Consider the following 13302-nt stretch of genomic DNA (forward strand, 5'->3'; position numbering starts at 1 on the left):
AATCCGTGCTCCCCATCTGGGACCCACCACCGTATCTGACTTCTCCTCTGGCTGATTCTTCATCCAGTAGTGGTGGGCCTACCACCTGACTGTATCTAACCAATAAGTTATTGCCACGTTTCCTCTCTTAGCTGGACTTCGTCCTTTCCCGTGCTGCTTAGCTGTCGCCTAATCATGTGCGATGGATCCCTTTCCGCGGCTTCCGCCACTAATGAAACTCTTTGTGACCGTTGATATTTGAAAAGGTGTAAAATAAATCTGTGGGCCCATTAGAGATAAATGAGAAATATTAATAATTAATAAATTAAATATTTGTGGTAGATCTCTACCAATATTAACTAACTACAGTTTACAGGAAACTAAATGCCATTTCCAGAATTAGGTAAAAAGTGATAGATATTTACGGAAATGCCACCAGTCCCGAGTTTTGTAATTTTGTAGCTAGAGTTAATTTATTTTGACCTAGGGTTGTCCGTTGCTCACGTGGCAGAGTTATTACAACGTCGGATGGATGTTCCGCGGCAAAAGTCGGCGAGCGAGAATGACGTGGCGGCCGAGGAATAGACAGAAAGACTTCACCTGTTTCCGTCCATTAACTGAATCGGATCGGCGAGGACTAGGCGACCAAAATGAAAACGGGTGTACCCGCGGGTCACCGGTGAGGGAAATTCGGCTGCGCTTTTCCACGCTGCTGCTGCGCTCTCTGTCTTTGCCTATCATCTCCAGCAACTACTTCCCTATAAAATTTTTAAGAATGAATGGGGTGTGGTTGTGTCTCTTGATCTCTCTCGTTTGAGGGAAGGGAATCGAACAGAAAAAGCCCTAAAAATATCAAGCTTTGTTGACCGGAAATATCGTCTCCGGTTGCATTTACAGGCAATGCCGAGCCTTCGACTTCTTCTTATTCTCTTTCTTGTCCAGTCAGCTCTGGTTGCAGCTCAGAGATCTGGAGGTCGGAACTCCACTTCTCTCTGGAAGACTCTAAATGGTACGGTCTGTTTTTTTTTTTTTTCTTCTCTGGTTTCTTTGCTGTTTTCGTGGTGATTTGCTTGCATTCATTTTTTATGAGGTTTGGAGTACCAAAAAGTTTGTTCGGAGGTCTACAGAGTTGGATTTCTTTTTGGTGAATTTTCTGGTTTGAGAAAAGTTGAGAACTGCGACGAATTTTTTCGTTTTGATTTTTGTGGTTGGGCAGTGTTCCCTTTGAGGATTCGAAGAACTTTTATTTTATTTTTTTTGTTTTGTTGTTTGGGGGATGCTTTGGGAGCATGGTTGAGGAATCTTGCAACGGCGTGTAGTTGTTGGTGATGATCAGCATTCTCTTGCTTACCCCCTTTTTTTTTTTTCTTTTTTCGTCAGTAGTTATGTAATTGCTTTTTTGATTGGTTACATAGGTGGTGTCCGGTTAGCTGTCTTACAACTTGAGGAAGCGAAAACTATCTATTTTTACAGAAAAGGCGCCAAAACAAATTTAAACGTATTTATGGTGGGAAAGCACCGTCAAGTAGAGGTTTGGGCTGATTAGAGTAAAATGAAAGGATGGACGTTGTCCATAAGCCCCCTAACCGGAGAAGTGATTAACATGGGTAGAGTCTGTTACCAATCTAACCTACTTCAGATAGTAATCTGATTAGGTTCAAGACATTTTGCTCTTTATTATTGACATGATAAAGAATTTTGGTAGAGGATATTCAAATCCGTTTTTGAGATTCCTGAATGGTTTTGTTGTTTCACAACCAAAAAAAAAAAAAAAGAAAAAAGTTTTCTGAATGACATCATTGATTTACTTTATCATTTCATGGTGTTTTTTACGTTCTTTTTCAGGGGATGCACCTATTGTGATTGCTAGGGGTGGCTTTTCTGGGCTTTTCCCTGATTCTAGTACAACTGCCTACTTGCTTAGCTTGCTAACAAGTCTTCCAGATGTGGTTGTGCTCTGCGATGTTCAATTAACGAAGGATAACATTGGCATATGTGCTCCAGATGTAAAACTAAACAATGCTACAAATATTGCTTCTTTTTTTCCTAACGGACAAAAATCCTACTTTGTGAATGGGTTTCCACAGAAAGGGTGGTTCTCTCTGGACTATAGCTTAAATGACTTAGCTAATGTCTCATGTAAGTTTCCTAAACTTTTATGTTTTATTTTATTTAGATGCACTTTATATAAGCAAATGCTGTGCAACTTCTCTTGCTGCTTTACCATTTTGGTGATATATCTGTAACAGAAAAAAAAAAAAAAAAAGATAGAATGGTTCTGTGGGACTTGAAAGCAACTCCCTAGCAATAACATATACTTCATGGAGATTGTATTAATATATTCAAGATCATCTAAGTTTCTAATGAAACTCCGTAGTAAGCTCTTCTATATTCTGTTGGAAGTGGTGCTTATGGCTCTGTATGCATTTAGGTAGAATATTTTAGCTTGAATTCTTAACCAGACTCTGGTTTATGTGTGTGGACAAGTATATATCTCGGTTCCTTCTGTTAATCATCACTCCTATGTAAGATGAGCTCCAAGATCAACCAACACATCCATTTGTAGTTACTCCTGAGCAATTTTTCTATGCTCTCTTTTTTAATCTAATGTTTTTATATCATCTTAAAAATCTTGACATAACCATTTAAAGAAGATTAAAAATAAAAAAGAATCTTTACATCACTTGTTAAATACCTTCTATGAAAGCAAGAGGAATAACTTCATTTCATGTTCAGAGAAATTTTCTTTTTACTGGGATTTTGGAGAATTATTAAATTCTGTCTCTTATTACGAATGGTTTTTGCTGTCTTGGACAAGTACAGTAACTCAAGGCTTGTTTTCTCGGCCTAGTGTATTTGATGGTAATCTCTACCCTATCAATACTGTTGAGCAAATGGCACGCGATGTGAAACCGCCAGGATATTGGTTGAATATTCAGGTAACTCGTAAAACTTTCTTAAATTTTTGTTGTTTTCCTATCTCAAGTAATGTTTAATTTAAGAGAAAATAGGTTGGTTTATATTGCCATTAACCTAGCGAATTTGGGAGTAGAAGCTTCAAGGATTTGCTGTTCAGGAAAAATTGAATTTTTTTTAGTTGCCTGTGTGTTGGCCTCATGTTTTTTTCATTTTATTCCTTGCTGTTAACCTGATTCAAAAAGTGAATGGAAAGATATTATTATTGGAAAGTCTGATTGTTGATTACCTGATTTAAGTTTCTGACCTGATTTATATGGCTCTTTTTGTCCCCTTATTGCAGCATGATTTGTTCTTCAGGGAGCATAATTTAAGTATGAGAAGTTTTGTGCTTGGGGTATCCAGGCGCACGGTTGTAGATTACATCTCATCACCTGAAGTGAGCTTCCTGACAAGTATTGTCCAAAGATTTAGGGCAACCCGTACAAAACTAGTCTTCCGTTTTCTACTACCAGATGCTATTGAGCCATCCACCAACCAATCTTATGGCTCCCTCTTGAAGAATCTCACATTTGTGAAGACTTTTGCTTCAGGAATTCTTGTTCCCAAGATTTACATCTGGCCAGTTGATGTGAATTCGTATCTACTGCCACATACTTCAGTTGTATCAGATGCTCATACGGAAGGGCTTCAAGTGTTTGCTGCAGATTTTGCAAACGATGTTCCTTCTGCATACAACTACAGTTATGATCCTGTAACTGAGGCTTTATCATTTATTGACAATCCTGACTTCTCTGTTGATGGTTTGATGTCAGACTTCCCCATAACACCGTCAGAGGCAATAGGTGAAATTTTCTCTTTGATGCACTTAAATAATATTTACTTACATCTAGGGTTGTCCAGCTGCTGTCTGGCGCTTGCCAAGAGAGCATACTTTACCTGGATTAGTCAGTTTGTGTCAAAGAATCTTAGAGTACATTGGCTGGCTGCTGCAAGCTGGAACGCCCTTTTTTCTCCTCAGCTGTTGACTCTTTTCACAATTGATGCAGGTTGTTTTGCTCATGTAAACAGAAAAAGCCCTGGACAAGGTATGATACCATTATGGGAGTCTTACTAGTCATTTAAGTTCTAGGGTCTATAACCGCTGTTATAAAGTTCTTTTATAACTCACGCAACTTAGACCTGACATGGTCTTTATTATGTTTTGTTTTTTCTTATCCTTATGTATGTTTCAGAGAAGCCAGTCATTGTCTCACACTACGGTGCTAGCGGGTTCTATCCTGGCTCTACCGATCTGGCTTATCAGAAAGCTGTTGAAGATGGTGCAGATGTTATTGATTGTTCAGTTCAAATGACATCAGATGGAATCCCTGTTTGCTTGACTTCAATTGATTTGTTAACTGGAACAACTGTTGCTCAATCTCCGTTATATGCTCGTCTTACAAAGGTTCCAGATATTCAAAATGCCAATGGAGTTTTTTCCTTCAATGCCACATGGGCTGAAATTCAAGGCTTGAAGCGTAAGTTAAATCATCATCCCTTCTTCTTTTTGCCTGTCTTGAGGAAGTTCCATCATAGAAACTCTTGTGGTGACACAAATGCTTAGTCTGTTTTTTTGCGTTTCCTCTTGTATTCTTGCTGGTTTTATAAAATATTGTTATCATTTTAAAAATCCCTGAGCCGAGGGATGTAGGATAGAGAACAGATATACAATAGACCAATGTTGTTGAATAATGTTAAATTAGAATTCTTTATCAAAAAAATGTTAAATTAGGATTGGCTAGTATTATAAATAATGTTTTACGGACAATATTATAGCTAATGCACAGGTATAGCATAAACCCTTCTTTAATCTTTATTTTTTTAAAAAGAAAATAATGAAAAATGTCCTCGTAAGGTACAGTTGGGGTTGGCTTTTTTTCTTTTTTAAATTTAACATGTGCATTTAGGTTGTTATGTAAAAAACTGCTCTATTTGACTCCAATTTATTTTTTTCAAAAACATCCTGTTTCTTTCTCATCTTCAGATAAGCATAATGACTCAGAATGCATGTTTATCCTTGTATTTTTTGCTTCCGGAAATGTTAAAAAGTAAATTGCTTAGTGTTTAAGTGTTATCTGCTTAACTTGCAGCTTTGATATCCAAACCTTTCTCGGATTACAGTCTTCAGAGGAATCCAGCATATGCAAATACAGGAAGATTCATGACATTAGAAGAATTTTTAAAGTTTGCCAAAACTCAGCCCATTTCAGGGGTTCTACTTAACGTGAAGGTGGGTTCCTAGACTTATTATGACAATACTAGTGCTATTAGTTAGTGAGCTATTCATACTTGTTTTAGATCCTGTTTGCTCATGTGGGATGTGTTCTGTAATTAGATAGGAAAAATCATGATAGGGGTGGGGGGCGGTTAGTGAAAAGTCTGGAATTTGTAAAAAACTCTGAATTTTGGTGAGATTTGTACAAGTTAGGAGTTGAGAAGGTAAATTTCATTTAACTTAAAATTGAGGACAGAAACTAGTCTCAAAAACTACTACTAAAAACCAAAATGAAGTTGGGCCCCAGAAAGTTTTACTTCAGAAATTCTGCTCGACTTTCCACCCAAGAAAAAAAAAAGCTTCATTGTTCATCCTCTTGTTGAGAGGGAGTCTTGACGGGGAGAAGGATTCCTTGCTGGAGCCCTAGCTCCTCCCTTTCCATGTAGGCAGGATGGGGGTTGCAGGGAGACAAGAATGTGGGAGGAGGCCCTCCTGCTGCTTCTTCCCCCCCCTGTTCGCCATGTATTCGGGAAGCAAGCCCTCTCCCTTTCCCCACAGAGGGGAGGGGTGGCATAAGACCTTCCTGTCACCCTATTTTTCTATCCCTATGACAAGGGAGACATGAAGAGGAGATAGGGAGGCCCAGAACCTCCTTCCCTTTTTAAAATTTTTAATTAATTATTTTAAATTATATAAAAAACTATTTATTTTCAAAATTTAAATGTCTCTTTAAATATTACATGTTAATCTATATTTTAGTTAGTTTATTTATTGCAATAAATAGTAAACATGAACAAGTAATTATGTTATTTGCATAGCAAAGATAGCATAATAATAAATTTAACAACATATATGTAAGTTTTTTTTAAAATCGGTAAATTATTGTAAAAACAATTAATAAATCCATATATAAAACTATCAGTTGCTTTATTTTTTATTTAAGATAATTTATGAATGTAAGTCGATCTTTTAAAAGAAAGAAATGTAAGTCTATGTACTTTAGTATCTTTTACTATTTTAATATGTACAGTTTGGAATGATGTAGACACTTAAAATATTCTTTTTTATATAATTTCTCACTAAAAGTGGCTCGATATGTGCATGGACCCACCACTCATAATTTATGAGACCATTTTTCAGTAACTGAATTTAGTTAAATCTGACTAACCACCGACTTTTAACATCTATCAAAATCTATAGGACTAAACTAAATCCAATGATTTCAAAAGTTGTGTTATTCTGTTACCCTGCAACTGGTTAAACTGATTGACTATTAAGAGTGACAAGTGCAAAAATATGTGGTCATCGCTTGTTTTTCTTTTAACTCTTTTAACCTGTTGCAGGGCATAAGATACTAAAATAATATCTGTTGGCATGTAGAGAGCACACTTAGCTACATATCTATGTAAAGTAGTAATCTTCATTTATCTATGGTTTGTGCAAAAAGGCAATAGAATTTCAGCATGAACAGAGAACTTGTGATTTTACACTAGCATATTTTTGTGTTCTATCAGAGACATGTGGCCTTTGTTTGCTGGCTGGCATAAGCAGGGTCCATTTATATAATGATAATACTTCCTGCAAGTGCAAGTACGACTGAGCACCCTAACATATGTGGGTGCAGAATATCTCTTGGGCTAGAGTTTAAAAGAATTCCTGTGATCGTGGAAGCCTAGGTGCCTGATCAAATGAAGATAATGTTTTAAAGTAGGAAATGTAAATTCCTCCAGTAGACTATTGAATTGATAACTAAGTTGTCCACTCTGTCTGAGTGTATGTCTCAAGCCTATCAATGGTGTTACCCTTCAGACTGTGAAGCAGAATTATCTGAGTATTTTTTCCTGATGCTTGCATCTGTGGCTTCTCACATGAATCTTTCGTGGGAGAAAAATCTTCACCTATCTGGTCGAGGAAAGGTATCAGTATATTGAATTAAGTCTGGACAGGACATATTCTGATATTTCTGGCAGCTCAAACAAATTAATCTGGTATGTAAGTGTTGGGACACATAAGTTATGTCAACTTGTTGCTTGCTTAGAAAAATATTGGATGTTACCTTGAACTGGTTCTAATGTTATATCTTGCAACATGGATGTATGGTTTGTTCTCCTTGTGTGAACAAGAAGCATGTTTGCTGTAAACGTCTCTTTATTTACCTAAAAGAGAAAACTTGTGAATAAGAAACATGTTTGCTGTAAATGTCTCTGTATTTACCTAAAAGAGAAAACTTGTGAACAAGAAACATGTTTGCTGTAAATGTCTCTTTATTACATAAAAGTGAAAAGTTGGATAACTCTTTTGTTTTTTTCATTTATATTTTTGCAGTGGGCAGCATATCTTGCAGAGAAGCAAGGACTTGATGTAATCAATGCTGTTCTTACTGGTCTACGTAATTCAAGTTATAATGACCCAAAAAGTCCAGAAATCACAATCCAATCCACAGACAGCGCTATTCTAACCAAGTTCAAGCAGCAAACAAAGTATAAGCTCATGTACAAGGTTGATGAAACCATTCGTGATGCTCAAAATTCAACACTTGCGGACATCAAGGGGTTTGCAGATTCTGTTGCCATTGACAAATCCTCAATTTTTCCGGATAATAATGCATTCTTGATGGGCACTAGTGATATTGTGCGCAAGTTGCATGCTTTTGGTCTCGAGGCATATGTTTTCACACTTAGAAATGAGTTTGTTTCTCAAGCATGGGACTTCTTCTCTGATCCCATAGTGGAGATCAACTCTTATGTCCAGGCAGGGGAAGTGGATGGGATCATCACTGATTATCCTGGGACGTCCAAGGCATACAAAAGTAAGTGATTCGATATAACCGTTTAATTGTTGTTATTACTGTTAGCATTGTGGTAGACAACCAGTTCTTGTCCAAGAACACTATATTTTTTTTAAGCAAGAAAAAAAAAACTAATAGAGCTTCAAAGAATGGCCATCAGTACACCATTCATTTCCTGCTTGCAGCCTTTAATAGCCTCCAAACAGTTCCTTTTGGTGGTAGTAACTAATCCACTTACGTTCACTGGAGAGTGCGATTGTGAAATCCTGTTAGTACATTATCAGAAAGCCTAGTTTTTCTGTGCCTGTTACAAACACAAAAACCACCCACACTACATCGTTTCAGCTAATTGTCCAGAGGGAGCATCGTTACTTTGGTTTGTCGAGTTCTTTAGAAAGTTGCATTCACCTCATTGCTTTGTTTTGGAGCAGGAAATTCATGTATAAACAAGGGTAAGGAGGCGCCTAGTTTTATGGATCCAGTTCAACCAGGAGCCCTTCTGCAGTTAATCACTGCTCAGTATTTGCCACCAGCAGCAGCTCCACTCCCAGTACTGACTGACTCGGATGTAGCAGAGCAGCCTCTGCCTCCAGTATCCAAGAACCCATCAACAACAGGAGGATCTACCGGATCACCAACCTCTCTGCCATCGCCAAGTGCACAGCCAAGGCTTACCACCTCCGTCTCTGTTTCAATACTGATGCTACTCGGATGCCTTTTGCTATTCTAGACTCCCACGTCAGGTGGGGCTTGGGGGGTCTCTCCCTTTCTCTTCCAATTTTTAGTGTTCATGGATTACATTGCTTATTGCAGTTTTTCACCATTCGTTTGCATGTATTAATATTTATCATTATTTTTTGTTTATGGGTCACAGGGGTGTATACTTTATACTGTTTACTCTATTTTAAGAACATGAGGTTGTGGAATATTGTGTAGTCACACGTTGGAATTTTGAGTCTTTTCTTGATGAAGACAATTGTTGAGGAATAGTTTTATACGAATTAGTGCATATAAAGATCTTAAGTTTATTAGTTGAAGATAAAATTTTTAAATTGGTTAATTATATTGGTACGAGCGTTAAAAATTGGTTTATAGTAATATTGTGTTGGATATTTTATTTGATTAAAAATTTATTAATAAATATAATAATATATTAGATTAATTATTAATTTTTATTTATTTTTTTAGAAGAGGCAATAAGAGTTAACTTTCCTAAGAAAATTTTAAAATATTTCTTGTAATTTTCTAATAAGTCTCTAATAGTAATATAATTTTATTTAAAGATTTTTTTGGAAATGTGTATCCTAAGAAAAATATTTTTAGTTTTTCTTAGAATATAAATTTTCAATGAGGGGCACTAAAGAGGTCATAGTAAATTTATGACCAGATTCAAAATTACGAAATAAACTAGAAAATATTTGGAGTAAAAAAGATTCCCGAACCTCCCCTATCATTCTTTTTTTTTTAAATGTATGCATAATTTTATAGACAATTTATTTGACATATATTTTCTGTAAAGTATTAAATATAAGTTAATTTTGAACTCGACTAGAGCTCGAACTCAGTTAAAATTATTAGGCTCGAGCTCAGTTACAATTTTAGGTTTGAGGCTAAGTCAACTCGAGCTCGAGTTCAAAATCATTAAATCAAACTCGACTCGAACATAGGAAAGTATAGACTCAATTGGATTCGCTGCCACCCGCTCAATTTTAAGTAGAGGTCATACCCAATTTTATGTAAAACGTATGCCCAATTTTATATAAAATAAATGTATAATTTTATATACTATTTATTTGACATATATTTTTTAAAAAATTTAAATATATGTTAGAACTTGAACTTGAGACATGTAATTTTTAAAAAAATTTAAATGAACGTTAAAGCTCAAGTTTGGCTTGACCTCGGTTAAAATTATTGGGCTCGAATTTGATAATAATTTTAGGCTTGAGGCTAGGCTCCGCTTGAGCTCGAGTTCAAAATATTTAAATCAGATCGCTGCCACCCCTATTAATAATACATCCAGGCTGCAGTGAGATTTAACAAATAACCCTACAAAACTTGTGTGACAAAATTACCATAAAAATCCTGTTTTACACGATACATTAGATTTTTAGGGTGTCTTACTAAAACATGCATTAGATTTTAATTTTTTTCAGTTCTATTTCGTTCAAAATAATCCGATAGCCTCCTACATCTGAGCTCAATTCTATTTTGAGCCCGCAATACAGCTTGCCAAGGTCTCTCTAAATCATCATAATCCAAAATTGAGAACTCAGCTCAGACCATACACGACATGAGTTTAATTGAGGGCTCATGATTAAGACAGACATAAAACCAAAGAGTACAGTAACTTCTGAGCTTAAACTAGGTTGGGAAGAAGAAAACAAAAAACACAATTTAAGCAGATGAAGCACCACTGCGAAGGGCTTGATTTTTCAATTTCCGTGGTGCCAATTGAGTTTCAGGCTGCAACAAAATGTTTTCATCAGTATGAAATGTTTACAGGGATGGGATTTGGCACTTTCATGTTTGGTTTTGACTCATTTAAGCTAATATTAACAAAGAATAGTCAGATTCAGTTAAGAAGTCAAAGCAAATGCTATTAATTAATCCTATTACAAGAAGCAGATTTAGATGTTCATGACCTCAAGAACGTCAAAACAAATCGGTAAGAGAAAAACCCCCGTTAAAGATTGATGAAATTCCCAAACACCTCACATCTTGCATCTTGGTCAATGTGTATGAAATCATACCAAATCAGTTGTATGTCACCCATTGCTAAAAACCCATGCATGTTTAAAATAATTCAACAGTGACTGACTCGAGCATCGCGAAGGAAGAAAACCATTCAAAGGCAATGAAGTTCAAATCTCAATAAACTTGAAGCAAGTGTTTTTTGGGAAAAAAGAGGACTACAGCCTGAAGATGACTCACATATTGGCTTTTGTTTATAAATTGATTAGAGAAACAGAATTGCTGGTTTTGAAAATTTACCTCCTTCTTCACGCTTTCCTCTTTCTCAGACAAAATTAACTCTATGTGACAGGGGCTAGACATGTATGCTGCACAGAGAAAATATCAAACCACAACCAAAAATATTAAACCACAATCAAATACTAGAAAAATTTACGGATTAGATATTAAATGATGTTAAATCTACAATTCATAGATCAAAGATGATATTCTCACGATTAATAGTCTTTGGGACAAAAATACCCCTGTTTCTAACCTACAACTATCTCATAACATAGGATTATAACAATTCATAACATAGTATTCCATTAAAGAGTAAAATAGTTATTATTAACTATTTAACATAATATCATAGTAGTGCATACCATAGTATTTAATTATAGAGTAACATAGCTGTTCCCTGGAAAAAAAGATGTCTAATGTTGGGTTGAAAACAAGGATATTTTTCTGTAGTGGAATACAATGTTATGCACTGTGATAATCCTATGTTATGAGACAATTGTAGGTTGGAAACAGGGGCATTTTCGTCCCAAAGACTATGAATCATGAATATATCATCTTTGATCAATGAATTGTAGATTTAACATCATTTAACATCTAATCCATAAAATTTCCCAAATAGTAATAAAATCAGTGACTTCTAAGTGGCTAAAGGATATGAAAGGACTCACGATTAATCCTCCCATGAGCACGGTATGTCCTGCGCCTCTGTTTCTGTGCCTGGTTGACTTGGATATGACTTACATATAGAGTATCAACATCCAATCCTTTGACCTAATGGAACGTATGACATGGTAAGTGTCCAACCTTAGTTTTTGATTTTTGAATGATGGTAAGTAGATAAAGAGTACTATTCCACTAAACACAAACGGGTTGAGAAAGTAGAAACAAAGACAACATACATCAGCATTGCTCTCAGCATTCATAAGAAGGTCAAGAATGAACTTTGCAGATTTGACTGGCCACCTTCCCTGCCCATTGGAATGTCTAGCTTTCACTTGAGCAGTTCGGCCAACACCCCTACAGAACCTCCGGAAGGGAATAGCCTGCTTGTGGGCAATAACATCTTCTAGATAACGTTTTGCCTTGACCAATGGAAGCTTTCTTATTGCATGAGCAGTTTCACGGGTATTCTGAGGGCAAAAGTAGATTGATTAGGAACTTATGCACTACATAAGCATAAATTAAAGTGAACTCTCTGCAGAATAATGGGCAGATCACACTATTTTATCACAAAGAAATACAACCACCAACAGAAAGGAAAACACCTGACTAATGTTACATTTCGGCCTATTTATTGATAGATTATTTATGATAAGTAAACTGGTAGTTGTTAATCTATTAGGATAGGGCAACAATCGGCAGTGTGTCGATGATCACACTTGGCAACTAAAATGTTGCTAACATAACAAACTTAGTAGCCAAAGTAAATCCTTCATTTACGTGTTACTCTAAAGTGACAAAAAAACTTGAAAAAACAGCAAAAAATAATCGAAGAAGCAGAAAGGAATCAACAAATGGAGCAACAAACCTTGAAATGCACACGAAGATCTGACCCACGAGCCTTGCAAGCTGCAGAAAGAAAAAATAAAATATTAGAGGACGAGAAAGAACAAACAGCACGCTGAAACTAATCAGACATTCGCATCCACAATAAGGAACAGAACAAGAGATAAGTGGTATATCTACAGACACATGATAGCCAAAATAGCTATCCAGGAAACAGCAAAGGACGAAAAAGCAAAACAATATCAAAATCAAAGTAGATGAGAAAGAAAAAGAATCAACACTTACCCTTGGTTGGATTATCCGGTTCTCTCGAGTACTTCACCTGCCATACAACAGAAATGCTTACAGACCCTACAAAACTGAAAACGATGCAAGACGGAGAAAGTAGGTAGAAAACGAAGGAGAGAAGATTTCGTACCATGGCTGCTCCGGCGCTGGAAGTGACTCGAGGCAAACAAGGGAGCGAGAAAGAGATGTCAAAGCCTTTGAAACACAAAACCCTAAGGCGGGTTTAGTGCACTTTGAAAGAACCCAATAGCAAGGTTCATAACATACATGCTATGTATTATAATATAAAAGTAAATAAAAAAATGATAAAAAAATCCATGTAATATAATATAAAATGCTCAAAAACAAAACAAAATGGCGGAAAATTGTAATAATATTTTACTATAAAATAACAAAAAACATATTTTCACAACAAAATAATAAAAAAATACTTGTTTAATCTATGAGAATGTCCTTAGAAGAAGATGAAGAAAAGAATTCTACCACAAGTAGCTCACCAGGATTTGTGGTTGAGGGGGAATCGGTATGTCGATTGACGAAATCTCTAAATGGTCTAAAACAGTCTCCTTGTGCATTGTTTGATAAGTTTAGC

The 13302-nt window shown here is 36.0% G+C and overlaps 2 protein-coding genes across 2 annotated transcripts; one reads left to right on the forward strand and one right to left on the reverse strand.

Annotated features, from left to right (window-relative positions):
- Positions 1–710: 710 nt before the first annotated feature.
- Positions 711–8866, forward strand: LOC137967220 (glycerophosphodiester phosphodiesterase GDPDL3-like). The gene is made up of 9 exons (XM_068813737.1): positions 711–988; positions 1825–2118; positions 2803–2918; positions 3239–3740; positions 3945–3983; positions 4131–4415; positions 5028–5167; positions 7478–7961; positions 8372–8866. Exons 1-9 carry the CDS (start codon positions 880–882, stop codon positions 8668–8670), a joined length of 2268 nt encoding a protein of 755 aa, XP_068669838.1. The 5' UTR covers positions 711–879; the 3' UTR covers positions 8671–8866.
- A 1385-nt stretch (positions 8867–10251) lies between these two features.
- On the reverse strand, positions 10252–12933 carry LOC137933880 (large ribosomal subunit protein uL22y-like). Its single transcript, XM_068777965.1, has 7 exons — positions 12841–12933; positions 12708–12744; positions 12445–12485; positions 11816–12046; positions 11585–11687; positions 10935–11002; positions 10252–10406 (listed from the first exon to the last, which is right to left on the reverse strand). The coding sequence occupies exons 1-7, from the start codon at positions 12841–12843 to the stop codon at positions 10338–10340; spliced, it is 552 nt and encodes a 183-aa protein (XP_068634066.1). The 5' UTR covers positions 12844–12933; the 3' UTR covers positions 10252–10337.
- Positions 12934–13302: the final 369 nt, after the last annotated feature.

Source organism: Aristolochia californica, unplaced genomic scaffold (genome assembly GCF_029961685.1).
Source record: "Aristolochia californica isolate CCGP_79_NKW_82.1479 unplaced genomic scaffold, dmAriCali1.0.hap1 SCAF_10, whole genome shotgun sequence".
Lineage (NCBI taxonomy): Eukaryota > Viridiplantae > Streptophyta > Magnoliopsida > Piperales > Aristolochiaceae > Aristolochia > Aristolochia californica.